General features: G+C 39.2%; 1 protein-coding gene across 3 annotated transcripts in view; it reads right to left on the bottom strand.

The window, feature by feature from the left end:
- Positions 1-12,211: 12,211 nt before the first annotated feature.
- The window catches only part of LOC137887812 (uncharacterized), a 121,857-nt gene continuing 115,263 nt past the window's right edge, over positions 12,212-18,805 (bottom strand). The window contains exons 9-14 of one of the 3 annotated variants that reach the window (XM_068731030.1): positions 18,226-18,380; positions 17,449-17,553; positions 15,770-16,724; positions 15,136-15,200; positions 13,940-14,059; positions 12,212-13,838 (exon numbers count right to left, since the gene is read on the bottom strand). In XM_068731030.1, the coding sequence (XP_068587131.1) occupies positions 17,518-17,553; positions 18,226-18,380 (191 nt within the window). In that variant the 3' untranslated portion in view covers positions 12,212-13,838; positions 13,940-14,059; positions 15,136-15,200; positions 15,770-16,724; positions 17,449-17,517. Of the gene's footprint in view, positions 13,839-13,939; positions 14,060-15,135; positions 15,201-15,769; positions 16,725-17,448; positions 17,554-18,225; positions 18,381-18,805 lie in introns of those variants that run through there. The other 2 variants (XM_068731031.1, XM_068731032.1) reach the window with 2 other exon arrangements.

Here is an 18,805-nt window from a genome sequence, read left to right as displayed (position 1 = left end):
GTATACTGTACTACCATGCTTGGTCTACCTCCCTATGGACTGTACGGTTACTAACAGCTCATCCACTATTGCTTAGGGGTCTTATTTTGTTCTAGAAGAAAGACTTTATACTGTCAAACTCAGAGATCCCATGTGATTGAAGGCCGATGGGCATGGAACTCTCAGAGCTGCCCTCAAAGCTGCAACAATGCCTGCTTTCACACAGCCAACTTGTGGTGGGTGGAGTGGAAGAACAAAGGCGGACTTGTTAGGGTTTAGATGCCTTTATTATTTTTTATTTGGCTGCAATTTCTTGTCTATCTGCCCATGTTCATTAAGATTTGGCTGCACTGGCTTGTGGGGTCTGTGGCTCTAGGAATTGTTACTGTATGTGGCTCAAAACACATCAAGCGCTTTACTTTTCTTTTGTTCAAATCAGAAACTTTAGTAAAAAATAGATCAAAATTAATTTGACCTCATCTTGTATTCAACTTGCATATGCTAAAAACTAATGAAATCAAAGCTCTGATGTGATTTAGGGCATATGGACAGAAAGCTATCTGGGTAAAGAATTTAAAGCAGTTTTCACCTATAGATAGATAAGGTCCTTTGATTATGTATGAAGCAGAAACATTTTCAATTACAACTAGTTCAAGTTTAGTTTTTTAACCTTTATTGTATACAATCTGACCGTATAATTACAGCCACATCTGGCACTTATAACAAACACATATCTTTTAAATCAAAACTTCATGCAACAAAGAAACAAAATAACAAAGCTGTACTATACACTCAACTACACACACAAGTACTTGAGTGAAAAGTACAGTAAAATACATTCTTGAAAACTTGTTGAGGTTTATACTCCTTTCTAAGTGCTTTATCATCAATAGATAAATGTCCGTCCCTGGGATTGGAAAGGTGGGGTCCACCTTATCAAAGTAACGCCCAAATTTCTTCATTATGGGAAAAGCAGGATCCAGTGTTTTTAGAGCTTAGAGACTAAAAGACTCACCTGAGTCCTCCAACTTTATGGAAGTGCAATACTAAATTGCTGAAGTTCCCCTTGATTAATCAAAAGAATAAAAAGTTCTCAAATACTAAATGTTGTCAACCAGCAACATTTAATATTTATTTCAGTATTTCAGTACCCAGTCCGATGAAGCCTCATATGTATGATGTTAGTGACATTAGCCATTCACACACTTTTTGTGCCTGTCACTATCTCAAGTCTCAGTCTGAATTGACCTACCAGTGCACTGAGCAGGTTTCCAGCAGCTGCTGTGTCACTGAGGCCTGGTCGATATACAATAGCTGGGGGGAGAAAACATCTACTGTCAGCTGGCAAAATCACAAGGGCTAAAATCCTGCCGTAACAATTCTACCCAAATCCCCCATCAGCAATTACTTGTTATGCTCTTTTCTGTGTCAAAACACCCCCTTATTACATGATTGATGGCTTTTTTATTTGTAAAACAGGTCTCTAACCAGATGTAAATTTCTAACAGAATGCAAATTTGCTCAGTTTATTCTGGCCAAGCTTCCACAGTGTCCCAATCCCTCTTAAGCTTCTTGTTGACCGCGTCTGCCAGCTTTGTGTACACAATTGGCTCCTCAGCAATTCCAACAGCATCGTTAATGTCTGCCCTTTTGTGCTGCTCAATTCCACCAGAATAAACAGAATCACACATGCAAAATTATTTTCTAACACAGATAATTAGCCGAAAGAAACAATCCAGAGTATGAATAATAATGCGCCTCTGCAACATTATAACTTTTAAGCATGGGAAAGGGAGGTATATGAATGCCAAGGGAAATGAGCTTATCAAATAAAGCTTGAAAATGTGCAGTGAATGAAATGAGTCAATCATTTTAATGTGAGATGGGAGCCCTGAGGAGAATAAATAAGCAATCGTCACATCATGCAGGGAGAACAAATGAGCATGGTATACAATTAGACAGGGTCACATTCTGCCAGAGCTGTGAGCGTGGGATGGGCTAATGAGCTGTGTGAGCAAGTGTGTGTGTGTATGTGTCTGTTTGTGAATGTGTATAGGAAGAGAAAAAGGAAGTAAGAGATGAAAAAGCTGATCTCTAAGCCCTCAAAATTCTGATGTACAGACTAAGACAGCCAGACACACAAGCAGCAAGTCGGGCGAGAAACAAAGACAAAAGTAAGAGGGCATTGGTGGAGAAGAGGTGGGCTATCAGTTGACTTGGCATCTGGAGCAGGACGTGCAGGCAGACAGGGCAATGGGCAGGTACATCAGCCAAACAGACAAAAAGAAGAGAAGTGCCTCAGAAGGACCAACGGCACAGAGCTTTCAAAGGCGACTCATAGTTATTAACTATTCAATCACATAAAGGAGAGCTGAAGGCGTGAAAGGTTGCGGACTGAAGCACTTTTGCTTCAGTGCATTAAGAGCCTGGTCCAGCACTCTTGCTGCGTGAAAGAGAAATAGATTGCCTCCCAGGAAGATGACTGCTCAAATGGGTTGGCTTTTTCCCCTTAATAACAGCAATCTGCTGTGAAAATCTAATCCCAAGTACCATTTACACTGAATCTAGATAACTTCTGCTCAGAAAAGCATACAAAATGAATATTTCATTCCCACAGCACAACAGGAAGACCAAATTGCTAATGAACATCATGCTGCTAAAAAATGCACACGTTAAAATGGCATTGTGGATATGTTTTAAAAGTGGCCCAAATGAAAATACAATTCTTCACAAAAGCGTAAAAAGTATGATCTTATAGACATGGGTGTGCATGACCCGTTCATAAAAAGGCAAATCTTCAAGTGAAACACTCACAATGTTGATAACCTGAGTGACATATAACAACAAACCAAGCATGAACACTGTCCCTCAATTGAAGTAATAGCTCCATGTTTGGCATTTAAGTCAGATATGGATGCACCCTTTAAGCCCCCCGCTCTCCTTCTCGCTGGCCTAATTCCCCCTCCTCAGTGGTGGATAAGAGGGATCAGAAATCCATCCATATGCATGGCCAACTATCTGTAGAGGGGATGTCAGGTCTCAGCCTGGCCAGCTTTCTGAAAGTACTGGTAATGACACTTAATGAAAGCTAGGGAGCTGAGCTCTGAGAGGGAAAGCCTGCACTTGTAGTCCCCCAGCCCCCACTCGGCATCCAGACCAGGCCTTCAGACGCCATAAATAAACAAACGTGCTGCGTGAGAATAGATGTGCTATTTCCCTAGCTTCTTTCATGCCATTCCATCCTCTTATTTATCTATTTATTATTATTCCCTGGATCTCTGGTTTGCTTTCAGCCCACCACTCTACTTCTGGCTCCCTGCAGGCGTTTCAACGTCCCAAAACATTAGCTGGATGTTGCTCCAGTCACCCTGCTGCCCTTAATGGGCTGAGTTTGCACCAGCTAACCAGTGGTCTCTACAAATACACACACTCTAAGAGCTGTCAGAACACGGTAAATCCAGCAAATTTTCAGACATGCCACATATCTCCTGCTATTAGCAATCACACTGCTTATTCCACTTTCCCTAATGGATTAACAAACTCCACCAAACCTCTTCTAGCCCTTGTTAAGCTGTCATCTTTTCAGTTGGAGTAGTTTGGCATACAAAGGAGCACTTGTTCCTTCGGTGATGCAGGTGATATGGCTAAGCTAAGAAGAGAAGAGTGAGGAGGGCCCTCTGGTTGCAGTGATGCCTGTGTTGAGAAGGGTGGTGGGGCTCAAAGTAAACAGAAGGAATGAGGGGATAGAGAGGCTCTTCCTAGCGCAAGCCCCTAATCAGTACAGTCAACACATGGCAGATTGGGTTCACATCTTTTCCCCCTTGCTCTCGCGCTGCCTCTGTCCCTCCACCACCACAACTTATCCATTCAATCAGCCCTATTTTCCCTGCTTTCAATCTGAGAGGATACCAGAGAGGAATGTGTTGCTGGCAAATGCCAGGTAACACAAATCTGGCTTACTTTGAGGCATGGTGGTATTGGCTGAGAAAAATGAGATGGCTTTTGCTGTGGGACACTATTCCATCAACAAATAACCCTTTCTCAAGCAACACACAATTTTCCATGGTGATGCTTGAGTGACATGTTAAGTGTCTTGTGTGGTCTTGGTGAACATTGACAGCTTACATTGTCTGCCTGGTCAGAGGAGAGAACGTTCTTGGGTCAGTCGGGTGAAAGGTTTGCTGGGGAGGAGGGACCTCTTCCTCTGCGGTACCATGTACTGATCGCCAACTCCCTTTGCCACCCTCAACATTTCCAAGCTAATCGCACAAATGTGTTAACAAGCTTTTGCCATCAGTTGGGGCGGAGACACACAGGTGGGGATGACCCAAGCCAGCCAGATTGCAGTGGAGGTCATCCTGGGTGCAGGAGGAGAGGAGTGCTAAACATGGTTGTATGTAAAGGAGAGCTTCCGCTTTGTGAGATAGAGAGACAAAATGTGCTGGGGCTGCATTAGCAGCAGGACCCAGAGGCACAACCCAGGGGGTGCGGCAGACTTCAAACACTGATGTGCAGGCTGTTCAGGGCTCTCAGGCTGCTGATTTCACAGCCAGAAAACACAGACCATTAGTCACACAAACACACTGAGGCCTATGCTAATCCCAGAACAAGCTAAATCAACATGACAGCCGATAAAATCCTGGGAGTTATGCAGCAGCTTTGCTTTTCACTGATACTGTCTGTGATGTGCTGGTGAGTGTTTGTATTGACCCGTGTTTCAGATGAGCCACTCCAGAAACACTCCCGCTCTGTCTGAAAGCTCACTGCTTTGTCACTGACACGGTCTCTGGAGTCGGCCAGAGCAAAAGCAGAGAACATGTAGTCACAGAACTTGTATAGATTTGCAGCCTCCTTTGGAGGAGAAGTGTCTTTGCCAGGACTATAATAGTTTAACAGAGTAGAATGATCAAAGACAAAGTCACTAAACCATGTACTGGCTCAGGTCAGAGTCTGCCATGTTGCACTCGATAACTTGGTCAAAGGATGCAGAGGGAGCCACACTACCAATATGGATGATTTTTTAAATTTCATCTGTAAATGGACAGTTTACAAATATAAAGGTGTAGTACTCTGTTTTAATACAATAAATCAGTTTCATGTAAGCTAACTGAAATATTTTCTGTCTGGAATTAACACCACAAACACGTGGGAGCAACCCATAATAATGCATGAATAGTGGCGGATAGTGCATGCTGTTTTCCAGACAATTAATTTATGGAAAACTTCACATAAAGCATACAAAGAAATAAATAAGATCATATTTTCAGAACAGAAAGGTATCTTGAACAGACATTAAAATGCCATTGTCATAGAACAATTAGTATTATAGGCAAAATAGATTGTTTAAGAAATATTTGATCAGTGATGTAGAGCAACTGCAAATTATTTGTTAATAATGCTAAAATATTGATTTTATGCTCAAACACTTTGTTAAGGCTTCATTGAGGCTTCTGTTTGTGTGATGGCTTATTTAAAATGAAAGCAAATGTACAAATTTGACAATGCACAACAATATTTTCTATATTTGCCCAGTGACTTTATTCTCTGTACATACCTGGATCTACTCCTCTTCCATCCTCCTCTCATCAAGCTCAGCTTTAAGTCTCCTGACCTCAATTTGCTGAGCTTCCCACCCTCCTGCAGATGGATTCATGTGTGCCTGTACATAGACACACGCACACACAAACACGCACATAAACGTAAACAAAAAATACACCGTATTTCACACACTGTTGTATTTGAGAGTAAAGCACATACATATACGTAACTCTCCTCTGTCCACTTTCTCTTTTTTGGCAGAGATGGATGATATTCATGCTTTGCTCTTTTATTTTCAGTGCCAGTTTTTCATTTGCTTGCCTGCAGCAATGTAGGGATATGATAAAATGTGTATTAGCTTTTGTTGGGATAGAAACCAATTATTGTGCAAGTGCCGAGAGACATCAGCAGTAATGTGGTGTGTGTTAAGGCCTTACTTACGTTTCAGGAGCAACTGGTTGACAGTGGAGAGCATCTTGTGGACGCAAGAGCCGTATGACCGAACACAAAACCTCCACCTTGGACTGGGACAGAGTGGGAGGAAGAGAGAGATAGGGAGTAAAGAACAGATATTCAAAATATTTATATATTAAAAATCCCATATCTACAACATACAGCTGCTGCTCTAATGTACTTCTGTTTTTACAGACTCAAGCTTAGAGTATAAAGCCTAAAAGGAGCAAGAGGACATTTACAAGACTAATTACGATGTTAGACCGATGGGGCCTATGTATGTGTTTTTGTTTCTCTGGGACTACCTTAAAAACATAGCTATCCCTGAGAGATACCACCACTACCTTTATTTATATTAGGACAATACAATCTGAGCCTTCTAGAAATGATTGTAATTCTTGATGAGAATATGATCAAATACCTACACTAATCAAAATAAAACATGTTCGTACTACATATACTACACATACTGAGATCTCTTTATGTACTTATTAGGAAGTTGCACATCTTGAAGATGTTTTGGAAGAAGTAACTTTAATTTAGCAGGGACGACAAATTTGATTGTACCACAGTTCAATCTGTCACCTGATGCTGCTACCACTACTAAGTCCTCTTGTGCACAGGGGATGCAATAAGGCAGAAACATGTCCCTCATCCAAGGGCCGTCACCTCTTCACTGCTTCCGTGCCAAGATATTGCCAATTCCATTAACACTGCCTGCCCAGCCCCACACTTTGTCAGGCGATAAAGCCATTTTTAATAAGGATTATGCATTTGCCTAACTTAGCATTCCACTCAATATCATAGTTTGCATATAGCTAGTAAAGATCTACATTATTATCTGTATCTCTCCCACTGAGGCTAACACCTTATGACACGTTGGGTGGTATTCTAAAATATAATTCTGGTGTAGTCTCACTTCATCGACTTGTTTTGAAAAAATGAATAATAGACTTTGTGATAAAACAGCCTGTCAGTTCCTACCTTGTTGTGTGCCTCATTCCTCCAGCGTCAGCCCCACAGCCATTTCCTGCTAGTCAGGGAGACGGAGGCTATGAGCACACCACCACCATCACAGTGACCTTTCCACAAGCCCAGGGAGCACGCAATGCAGAGGAGAGGCAATAAAAGTAATGAAAGAAGCAAAGGCAATTAAAGTGGTGTGTGTGAGGGGAGCGTGGCGGAGATGAGCCTAACTGGAGGCGGCCCTGGAATGCACTACAGCTCCACATCCCCCATAATCCCTGTGTGATCGCAGAGCAACCCTGGTGTGCTCCCAGTCTGATCATCCTCTCGCAGCATTCACCAGCTAATCCGTGCAAAAGGACAGCCATGCACATACATTGCACAGACACACACACACACACACACACGCACACACTCACACATGTATTAAAGACATTCAGAGATACACACATTTCTGTACTCACTGCTTTCGTAATTGTTATAGGCTGCATATCTACTGCACGACAAAATGAGGACACTACTAAAAATAAATTACCAAACACAAACACATTCAGGCACAAATACACACACGTTTAGTTCTAGAAAATGAGTTGCTCTCCTCCCGCCTTTGCAGAGCAGTGTTTTCTCGCCGCCAGTGAGAATCATTAATGCCCTTCCTCTGATGCAGCCACACAACCAACAGCAATTATTTCTAAAAGCAAAAAGTGAAAACAGACAGCGAACGCACAAATATACACGGCACATAATCATTATTTTTTGGTTAGGCTGGCTGTGTGGGGGGTGAGGAGAAGGCAGCAGCTTGGACTTCATTTTCTCTAGCGGAGTTTACTGACCGCAAAATGACAAGGATGCTTTTCCTAAACCAATTAAGAGACTGCAGTGCTGCTGTTACCATGTGACATTGACAGCACTTAAGGAGGCTGACGCCAGGCCTTAGAGATGAGCCAGAGATGTGCTTTTGGCTCAAGAGTTAGCACACACACACACACACACACACACACACACACACACACACACACATACATATATACAGAGAAATACACGTGTGTGCAATCATGCATGCACAGTCACACACATCAATTAGAGGAATGGCACAGTAGAGCAAAGAGCAAGTAACAATGTGTACACCTGGAGCTCCAGACCAAAACAAATATATAACCAAGAAAATGCTAATACATGAGGTTATAGTATTGAGGTCTGTGAGTGGCTAAAATAGAATTAAAAAACTATCCAGCTGGTATTATCAGAAAGCATTAAATACTACTGAACATCCAGGCCTTTAGTGCGGAAATATACCTAATCATCGTTAGGAATACAGAGAGAGAGGGCAAAGCAAAGTCTTCCCTTTTCTTGACAACAGAATCTGATCTTGACTGTAACGTAGAATTAGTAAACAGTGTGACCTCCGGAGGTTGAGACTCTCCCTGAGAAAAAGGTTGCGTGGTCAGTGCTAATGACCACAATGGGGGGATACTGGAAACAGTTTTGGGCAACAACAAGTGAATATTCTGAATCTGCAACTCATCATGTGACTTTCTGCTAGTGGCCTTTAGACTGATCAACTCTTTGGTGCTTAGTCCTCTCCTGCTGTTCCCTCTGTCACCTGGAAAATTGATCTTTGTTTGTTACGTTATTTATTTTCCCATGTGTTTATCTATTCTGGTGACTTTCATTCATTTTTTACATTGTATTGCTATTGTTGCTCTTTGGAGTTCAGCCTGCATCATTGTAAGAAAGGTGCTACACAATTAAAGTTGAGTTGGGTAACAGTTGGTAGACCTACACTACAGAGCCTATGCACCTACATGTCATATAAAGTAAACAGAGCAAAATAAAGTGCATATGAAACGAATAATAGCCGATGGAATAGTAGTTTTGAACTCTCCTGGCTGGTTGACCCCTTAAAATGAACCACTGCGTGCTTGCACATCATCACAGGCATGTTTAATGCAGAATGGTAAGTAGTTGTATAATTTGATATCAAAGATCAGAAAAGATTAAAAAAAAAAAATTAAAAAAAATTCACTTCAATAAATATTTGTAGTGGAAATAAGCTCTACTTTTGGCTCTTGACTGTTTTCCAGCTCTGTTTTGCAATGCTGCAGCTGAACCATACATGCCTCTGCTCTGCAGCTCCGTCACACACTCCTGGAGCCTGCTTACCGTCCTCCACCAGCTACAGAGAGAGAGAGATAATGGGCGGCTGTCAGTTACGCCCCTCTGTCCTCATCTTCCCTAATCAGCTCCCCCATCTCATGGAGCTGCATGGGTGTTGGAGTTTCACGTAGGACTAAGTTTTACAGTCACGTTCTATCCTAATTCTGTGGAGGAGATTTAAAGCACATAGGTGGGCAGATGAAAGATACCCCTTATATGCATGAAAGAGATCAAATTGGGATTAAGGAGATTAATTTCAGATGGTAATTGAGAGAGAAACTTTTCCATCAGATTGATCAAACTTTCTAAAAGATGTCATATGTGGTGTGATTTAATTTGCTAACAGATGAATGGTTGGTAAATTGCTGTGCTTCAGGCTTGCGTCCCTTTGGTTGGTGTAAATTCATAAATCGTCAAATTTCATGACTTGTGAAGATCTGACTCATTTCTTTTGGCGTCCTCTGGGGTTAAAAAATAATTACTAGTTTTGAAACACAAATTCAAACTGAAACTAATTCAATTTGTGAGCATGGCTGGAGGGTGACTCTGCATGGCGTATAAACGTTATAGCGAGGCTTCAATCAGAAGACAAGCATGGGGAAACAATCCCCCTTCAGAGATTACAAAATGACCTTGGAAATCACACAGTTCAGACTCTCATATGGGAACATGAATTCAAATCATGATGCTCATCTTACAGTCTGGTGCTGCTGGATGTTGTAAATATCAACAGATAAGCACTAACCAGAATGCTGTCTCCTTAGTAATACAAAACCTACATGTGCATTGATGTGTACATGGGTTCCCTACTATACTATGACTTTTTATATGAAATACTTTATGACATGGTCAACATGACATTGTGCCAATATGTGGCGCACCTAAGATAGTTTGAACACATTTATGTGATAAAAACCGAGAGTAATTATTGTTATGCTAATCATTTAGGGTAATGGTATGCTTTTATGTTTGTACGTTTATCTATTCTTCATTGCACTAATGGAGTGAGCAATACAATTTTGCAGTAGTAGTGAAGCGGAATGTTCGTGTTCGCTCCAGTTGCTTCGGTATACCGATACGCACCGGCACTGTGTCCTTCATGTTCCAGTCTCTACCTGCTTCATACAGGTCGGTAAATTGTAAATAAAGCCATCAACCTTATAAGGTAAAGCTTTGTGAACGTGACTGTTCAAGTGTAATGATTTTGACATGCATAAAAGCTCAAAACCTTTTTATGATATACTGTATTATGACATTTTGTATTTTCGACATACTATACTCTTTTTATGACATTTTTTTTTACATACTCTACGATGACTTTTTGATTATTTTTTCAACACGGTATACTATACATTTTTTTAACAGACTATAATTTAATTTTAGGACTTTTTTTCACTTACTATAATATTACTTTTGTATTACTTTTATCGCCATACAATAATATGCAATCCAATATACTCTACTGTAACCTTTCTTTAGACATACTATATCTTTTTTTAAAAATATGATACTATGACTTTTTGCAACATACTTAAATGCAAATTTGTTGACATACTATATTATATCTTTTTAAAGGTTTTTTTCGACCCACTATACTATGACTTTTTTCGACATATTTCACTATTTTATTCTCTGACTTATTTAGACAGAATATAACTTTTTGAGACGTACTATACGATGACTTTTTTTCCGATATACAATACTATGACAATGACTTTTTGCAACATAGTGTAATACGACTTTTTGATAACTTTTTTGCAGACTATACCATGACTTTTTTATAAAATAAAATAATCGACACACTATACTATGACTTTTTTCATAATTTTTTTTGACATACTATATTATTACTTTTTGTAACATACTATAAAACGAATATATATATATAACATATAAAAGAATAATTTTGTGAGACTATAATATGACTTTTTAAATACACTGACGTTTTGCAACAAGACTTTTTAATGACTTTTTAGACATACTATACGATGAGTTTTTGTAACATACTGTAATATCACTTTTTAATGATTTTTTTCAACATACTATACTGTGACTTTTTTTGACTTGATAGGACATACAGTACTATACTTTGACTTTTTCATTACTTTTTTAGAAATACTATACCACAACTTTTTTATTACTTTTTTCCCTCATACCACAAAATAACTTTTCTATGACTTTTTTGGCCATGCTATACTATTACTTTCTTAGGGCACATTATTCTAATGACTAAACTACTTTTTTCGACATACTGTACTGTGACTTTATTTTCGAAATATGATACTATTGTAGGAGCGCCGGAATAAACAAGTACAGCAAACTTCTCTTTTTGGCTGCACACCTCTTTATTTCCACCCCCAAAAACATGACAAACTCAATACTGACTTCCTTCTCACCTTTAACTCTCAACCTGACGTTGCATCACCATGGTTACTCTCATTCCCTTAAAGGGAACCCGTGAATTATGTCCTTAAGTCCACTACACTATCAATTTTTCATCACTTTTTTTTGCAACATACTATACTATGGCTTTTTGCAACATACTGTAGTGCAACTTTTCAACATGCTATATACTGTCTTTTTAATTGCTTTTTTTGACATACTATAATACGACTTTTTTAAAACATTTTTCAACATACTATCCTTTGAATTTCTTTCATAATACTATACCAATTTCTTTGTGACAAAAATGACATTTAGCAACATACTAATGACTTTTCCATGACACATTATACTATAACTTTTTCATGACTTTGCTTCGACATACTATACTATGACTTTTTGCCAAACACCATAATGCAACTTTTTGCAAAATACTATACTATGTCCTTTTTTCAACATATATATACTATGACTTCTTTTAGACTTAATGTACCATGACTTTTAATAACTTACTATAATTCAACATTTTTACAACTTACTGTACCATGAATGTTTTTCTACATACTGTAATGATTTTGCAACATATTATATACAATTACTTTTTTTTAACACATTATACTGTGACTTCTTGCATCTATAATATGACTTTATTTGACATATTTTATATTTTTACCACATACTATGCTATGTGTTATGAGAAGTGTAGGTCGACCCAAATGCAGACACAGACTCTAACTGGAAATTAAATAAGGATTTATTGTAAAAACAAGGGGTGAATGACTGAGCAGAGCTGATCCAGTAAGACTGATTGGAATAAAAGCTTGGCAAGAGCTCGGAGTTATGTTGTGGCAGGCAGGCTGGAGGAGGTAAATAATCCTGGAGAAACAGGGAATTATAGGTAAGTTCACAAAAAACAGGAGGAAATTGCTCTTTTTACAGAAAACAAAGCGACCCAGAGCGACTATCTACCACTGTGGTAGCAACAAGAATCTGGCGAAGAGTGACTGAAGAACTGGAGTTGATAAACTGCATGGTGATGAGCTTGATGGAAAGCAGATGTGGGTCATCAGCAGGACTGGAATCCAGGAGTGAGCCAAGAGAAGAGTGTGATGCCAACTGCACAAAGTCACAGATAGACATACACAGGAGAAGGGAAAAAACAATGGGAAGCACAGAAACCCAGAATCACAGCTGTGTCCCTGACAGTATGAATATTTCATGGCTTTTGAGTCATACTATACTCTGACTTTTTTGACGAACTATACTATAGCTTTTTCTTACATACTAGAAACGACTTTTTCATGACTAGGACTTTTTATGACATGCTGTGGCTTTTTCATTACTTTTTTTTCAACATACTATACTATGACTATGTTGACTTTTTTTGCCACACTATACTATGACTAAGAAAGTAATGAAAAAGTCAGAATATAATGTGTCGAAAAAAAAGTCATAATATAGTATGTCATAAAAAAAAGTATTTTTTTAAGACTTTTTAAAGAATTTTTTTGACAGATTTTACACATCAGGATATTGAATTTTGAATTACTTTTTTTTGACATACTGTATTGATTACATCATGACTTTTTTCAACATATCACACTATGCCTTTTTGCGACATACAATTACTTTTTTTATGACTTGTTTCGCCATACTATAATATGACTTATTTTCAATTTACTATACTATGACTTTTTCCAATGTACTACCCTAAGATTTTTTTTGACATACTATTATGACTTTTAATGACATTTTTCAACAAAATATACTATGCCTTTTCGCGACATACTATACAATTACTTTTTCAATACACTGACTTTTTCCACCACACTATACTAGACCTTTTTCAGACTCTACTATGACTCTTTCTATGACATACTATGACTTTTTTTTTCGCCATATTATACAATGACTTTCTTAGACTTGTTTCACCATATACTAGAACTTTTTGGAATAAATTATAGTTGAATTGATAATTGATTTGCTTTGACAAATTATACTGACTTTTTCTTTACTTTTTACAACATTCTATACTTTATAAAACAAATATATCATTCTATGACCGTTTAAAAATGTTTTGCCATACTATCCTATGACCTTTTGCGCCATACTGTACTTTAACTTTTTATCGACACATTATACTATAACCTTTTACATTACTTGTTTTGACATTCTATACTATGAGTGGTGTAGTTGGACCCAAATGCAGATATGGCCTCTGAGGGGAGAGTTTAGATTTATTGTAAAAACAAGACGTGAATGATTGAGCAGAGCTGATCCAGTAAAATTGATTGGAATGGAAGCGTGGCCTCGCAGAGCTCGGAGTTATGTTGTGGCAGGCAAACTGGAGGAGGTAAATGATCCTGGAGAAACAGGGAATTATAGGTAAGTTTTACAAAAATCTTACAACAACAGGAAATTACTACGTATACAGAAATCAAAGCATCCCAGAGCGACTATCTACCACTGTGGTTGCAACAACGATCTGGTGATGAGAGACTGAAGAACTGGAGTTGATGAACTTGATGGAAGGCAGATGTGGGTCATCAGCAGGACTGGAAGCAAGAGAAGAGTGCGATGCCAACTGCACAAAGTCACAGATCGACATGGGGAGGTAAGCAAAGAGAAAACCTAGAGTCACGGCTGAGACTGTGACAGTATGACTATTTTATGACTTTTAGGTCATGGACAAGGACTTTTTTCGAGAGACATTGCAATTACTTTTTTTAACATACTAAACAACAATCTTTTCGACGTATTATAATTATTACGGCCCGCTACATTATGACTATTCATGGTGCGCTGTATTATAACTTTTTTTGATATGCTATATTGTGACTTTTCTTGACATGCTATTTTATGGCTTTTTTCAACATGCTATGTCATGATTTTTTTACTGACTTTTTTATATTCTATATTCGACATGTTACACAATTATCTTTTCATTACTTTTTTCGACATACTACATGATTGTCTTTTCATTATTATATAATTTATGTTTTATATAATTATCTATGACTATTATATGACTTATTTGACATTCCATGATGTGCCTTATTTCGACATGTGACTTTTTTAGGACATTCTACTATATTATTATTTTTATTTCATTATAAGAATTTTTTGGACATTCCATTATATGACCTTTTTCGACATACAACACAATTATCTTTTTATTACTTTTGTGACATGGCTCTTTTTTCATTCCATTATGTGACTTTTTTTGTCACCCTACTAAATAATTTTTTTCGACATTCTGCTACATGACTTTTTTCGGAGATTCTATTATACTACCTTTTTTTGGACGTTCCATTAAATTACCTTTTTTCGATATGCTATTATATTACTTTTTTGACATGCTACACAATTATCTTTTTATTACTTTTTTCGACATACTATAAAATGACTTTGAATTGACTTTTCTTGACAAAACATTATACAACTTTTTTTTATTAAATATAATATACTGTCTTTTTTAAGACTACTTCTGACAGACTTTGACTTCTTAAAACTTCTGCCGACAGACTATACTATGACTCTTTTTTTGGTACCTTTTTCAACATACTATACTATTACTTTCTAATTACTTTTTTTCAACATTCTTTTGGCATGCATTACTATAACTTTTTTGACATACTGTCACTTTTTTTTTGTACTTACCATATCATGACTTTGTATGGCATAATATTGTAACAGCTGATGAAAACAGCACAAGTAGGGAGAACCTAAATGCAGAGTCAAAGACACATTAAATGTAGATATATATAATTAAAAAAAAAAATCTTACAAGTTCCCAAAAAGGCAGGCAGGTACAGCTGGCAGATTACAAGCAAACAAAACTGTGGCAACAAAGTAATTAAAACAAAATAAAGAAAAAAGGATCTGGGCTGAAATATGTAGTGAATGACTGACTGGGAAAGCGAGAACGGGTAAGAAGGAGGTCTGGTTAGTGCAGGGCTAACGAGGTACAACTCAAACTAATCTGGAGGGGCAGACATTCAAAACTGGCGGGAAAACACAACAGAAGTGAAGTGATCTGAAATGAGAGCAGAGGTGAGTAACAAACTAAAACACTAAACATGAGTTCATAACATGAAACAAACAAAACATAACCTTAGAGCAGAGCGGGACATGAGAATTATACTATAACTGTTATGTCATACTATACTCTGACTCTTTTATATGACACAAGTTTGATTATTCCAGTAAAACAGCAAAGTTGGAGGTACAGGCTAAAGTTTAAGATTATTTTTGGATCTGTTCTGACATGGCTGTGAGCTGAGTCAAAACTTACCAGTCACTCTCTATCTGCTCCCAATGAAACTTTGCTGTTGTTTCTGCTGCCTGGATTGTTGTATGTCCATGAGGCAGTCTTCAGGTTGCTTTTAAAGCTCTTAAAGGCACACAGACCAAAGGCTTCACCATTTGTGCAAACTTCTAATTCAAACTGGCTTGCAGAACCGTGAGCATTTACATTACAAGGATGGCTCAGAGCCACTAAATCAAACATATCTAATCTTTGTATGCAGAACCTTTAAACATGTGTATGAAATGGAAAACCAAAATATATTATTAACATTATGTCCTTTACATTGTTGTTATTTTTCATTAGGTTGTCAAGAATTAACCGAACAAATCAAGGTAGAGGGAGTGGAATCTTTGGCTCAAAAGCCGATAGTGCCAGGATTAAGTGAGTTGAAGATGAAAAGATTTAAACCTGATAAGATTCGAGCAGATAAAACATGCACAACTGAACGACCATGTGTTTACAGAGCAGTACACTGAGACACTTGCTTCAATCAATATATTGATGTTTTGTAATAGGCTCTAAATGACTCAGGTTAGAGACTGCTGCACAGCAAACCTTTTTTCTGCTTATGCAATTCATTTCAGCCCAAATATGAAACAACAGCTAAGATGGCAGAGACAAAGTAAACTGAGTCAACCAGAAAACATTTTAAATCCATGTTTTGTTGATCCAAATAAAATACATGCAAGTAGCCTGTGGGTTTGTTTCCACATTTGTCCTTCTACTGCCATGTGAAGCAACTAATTCAATATCAGATGGCAGGCAAGCTCTAGGACCACAGCCACGGGTTAGAGCTTACAAACTCAGGGAGGTGAAAAGAAAAAAAAAAAAAAAGCACAGTAGTGAGAAAGATGGGTCTGGGTAGAAGGTGGCACTTTATCAGTAGTAGTGAGCCATCTGGAAAGCCCTTCTTCTGCTCCCAGTTTCACCTCTGGACTGCCTAAAAGAGAATAGAGTTGGTTTACAGATATGGAGGAGGTACAGGGTAGTTTAGAGAGTGCTTTCATCACAACATGCTGTGTCACTGATACTGACTGTGCATGCGTGTCAGGAGCTGGTGGTGGTGAAGGATAATGTGGGAAAAGCCTGGAGCCTTTCCAATGCTCACCTCCCTCTTCCATTGACAAGTGAGGTGCAGTAACAGCTAATCGATGGCTAGTGAATTCCCTGTGCACCCCCTCGCCAGGCTGATCAATATTCTTGGCAATTAGAATCCCCTATCTGCATGGCTGTAGGGACCTTGGGGTGGCTTGCCAGCCCACAAACACCCAATTTAGTCCTCAGCCTATCACTTAATTACTAAATCCTCCCTAATGCCTATTGGCAGGTGGCAGGCGTACTCACAGCAGCCCCAGTGGCTGAGTGAACATGAGACCTTTGGCAAGGTGCTGGTTAAGATGCTCCTGTCCCACTTCAGATGGCCAGTTAAACATCTGATTTCACACAAGGGCCCCGACCTGTAATGATCTGCTTATTGAGCGCCTGGCCCACACACAGCCCAGATGGATGGTGCGGAATGGGAGGAATGAGAGTCACACTGTAGTTGTGTCTGTGAGCACAACAATGTTTTTAAAGCCCTAACAGTCGAATGATTTCCTCATGATAATTCATATCTTAACAGCTCTGAGAGATGCAAATATTTCATTAAAGGGAATATAGTATACCTGTAGTTTTGTGGTTACTGCTCTGGAGATGCTCCGTCTTCACCACCTCTGCTGGTGCCCACCTGCTGACTAAAAAGTCCTCTCCTCCTGCCAGCTCCTGGGCATCTAAAATGAAACATACAAAACAAAAATGTAGGGTTTTTTTTTTTTTTTTTACACATCTTTTCTCTAACTGAAACTTCACTTTTTTTTCCTGTATTTACTTTTCTGCAGATCTTGTTTCTGTGTGCATCGATATGTAAATATTATTTTGATATGCATGGTGGACTGTTTAGTGTGAGCGGGGTTTTGTAAGTGGGTATGTTGTACAGATTAATGGTGTGTATCACTCAAAAGACCGAGGGCTGTGAATTGATGGGCAATTTCCTGGCAGGTGAGTGGCTGAGGCAGCTGCCACATCACGTACTCAGGTGACCGTCTCACGCAATATATTAAAGCCAGCACTGAAGGCTAGCTGACCTGACACGAAAGCCCGTCACTGTCACTCGCACACAACCGCTGAGAGCTGTATGACAATACTTTCTCAGTCAGGTAGAGAGACCAATTTTTCTCATACCCAAGTCTTTGCAGTGGTCTTAGTCTTCCTTGAGCTCCAGTTTACGCTGCTATGCCTTCACAGCCTCTCTCCACAGAGCTTCCTGGGTTTGCTACAGATCTATCTCTGCCCTTTGCAGTAATCCATCACTTTTCTGCCCGGCTGAAGAGAATATGGGAAGACATACTGAGTATGTATGTGAGGCTTCTACCTGTAACATGGGTGCATGTCCCAGCTGGTACCTGCTTCCTTTCAGTGGTTTGGCTATGAGCAGCCTTCCGGTCTTGCTCCAGTTTGGTAACCCTCTGGTCTCGAGCTGTTATATCCTGCTGACTGCACCGGCTCCTGACAGGACCTCCGCCTGCAGCCGATCCCCTGCCTCCTGAAGGTGCAACATCTAAAGACAAGAATGCAAGCACTCAGTCAGTCAAGTTTACGGTATGTGGAGATAAAAAGTATCATTTGGAAAACGTTTTTTATTTTTTATTTTTCTGGCAAATGCCAGTCTACCAGTCAGAAAGACGCTTTTGAGCTGGTCGAGTCTGGACACCCTTACTCCGTTGACACACCTCTTCACAATGCATACTCAACTCCTGGATGCCTTGGGCACACTGAGGGAGAGCCTGCCGAAGCGCACACACACACACACCTGTCACTTTCCTGTCACATACCCATGGAAATGGCCTGAGGTGAAGTAAGGATAGGTGCCCGGAGCTTAACAAATCCTCTTGAAGGACAGAGCAGAGGAGCGCCAGCCTTCCTCCACCCCCAAGCTATCTCCACACCTGCTGCACTGCATGCACTCGGCTGCCTGCCTCTAAT

The sequence above is a fragment of the Cebidichthys violaceus genome, unplaced genomic scaffold, assembly GCF_023349555.1.
Source record: "Cebidichthys violaceus isolate CVI_PGR_0920_01 unplaced genomic scaffold, fCebVio1.0.p SCAF_5, whole genome shotgun sequence".
Lineage (NCBI taxonomy): Eukaryota > Metazoa > Chordata > Actinopteri > Perciformes > Stichaeidae > Cebidichthys > Cebidichthys violaceus.
The sequence above is the reverse complement of the archived record's forward strand: the minus strand, read 5'-3'. Positions and strand labels throughout refer to the sequence as shown.